At 34.0% G+C, this 659-nt stretch overlaps 1 protein-coding gene across 1 annotated transcript in view; it reads left to right on the top strand.

Annotated features, from left to right (window-relative positions):
• The first annotated feature begins 29 nt into the window (after nt 1-29).
• LOC107577785 (gastrula zinc finger protein XlCGF7.1-like) overlaps nt 30-659 on the top strand; it is a 2,455-nt gene continuing 1,825 nt past the window's right edge. The window contains exon 1 of the mRNA XM_016263821.1: nt 30-372. Coding sequence (XP_016119307.1) covers nt 216-372 — 157 coding nt within the window. The 5' untranslated portion in view covers nt 30-215. The remainder of the gene's footprint in view (nt 373-659) is intronic.

Genomic DNA, 659 nt, shown 5'->3' with positions numbered 1-659 from the left:
TCTGGATAATGTTATATGAAGCACCATCACTTCAAACGAGTTATAATTGAAGCCCGCCCATCTGCTTTACTTCTATTAATGCTTAAATGTGTAAATTAGATAAAACTAAGTAAACTGATTTATTGTTTATTTTGGCAAATCTGCTTCTTCCACACAGAAATTAATGTTCAGTGAAGCTCCTCACAACAATCACACATTCAGCAATTCAGCAGTAAATGCTGGAATATCCCCATCAGTTCACAAGTGAAGACCAGCATCAAAGCATCAGGAAGAAATCTGCAAAGACTGAGTTTATTAAAGAGGACAGAGAGAAGATGAGAGATCCAGAACCCTGCAGAATCAAACACACTGAAGATACTGAAGAACTAACAGGTTGGTGTTTATTCTTCTTCATTAATAATGCTGACGGATATAAAGTTTCAAGTAGTTTTAGAGTGTTTGTGTTGTAATTGAACAATTCTGTAGAGCTCTGCAGTAATATAGCTAAATAATCAAATAACAAGGGACACTTTCTGTAAACGGAGTACTTTTTTCAACAAAATGATTTGTTAGATAATTGTGTGGTTGACCAAACATGTTTAATAGTTGTCCCTATAGAAACATGGGATTTGTGCCTATAATGTTTTAAAAATCATAATTTGAAGATCAATGTACCTCAT

This window comes from Sinocyclocheilus grahami, unplaced genomic scaffold (assembly GCF_001515645.1).
Source record: "Sinocyclocheilus grahami isolate Dianchi unplaced genomic scaffold, SAMN03320097.WGS_v1.1 scaffold7239.1, whole genome shotgun sequence".
Classification (NCBI taxonomy): Eukaryota; Metazoa; Chordata; class Actinopteri; order Cypriniformes; family Cyprinidae; genus Sinocyclocheilus; species Sinocyclocheilus grahami.
This window is presented reverse-complemented; position numbering and strand designations above follow the sequence as displayed.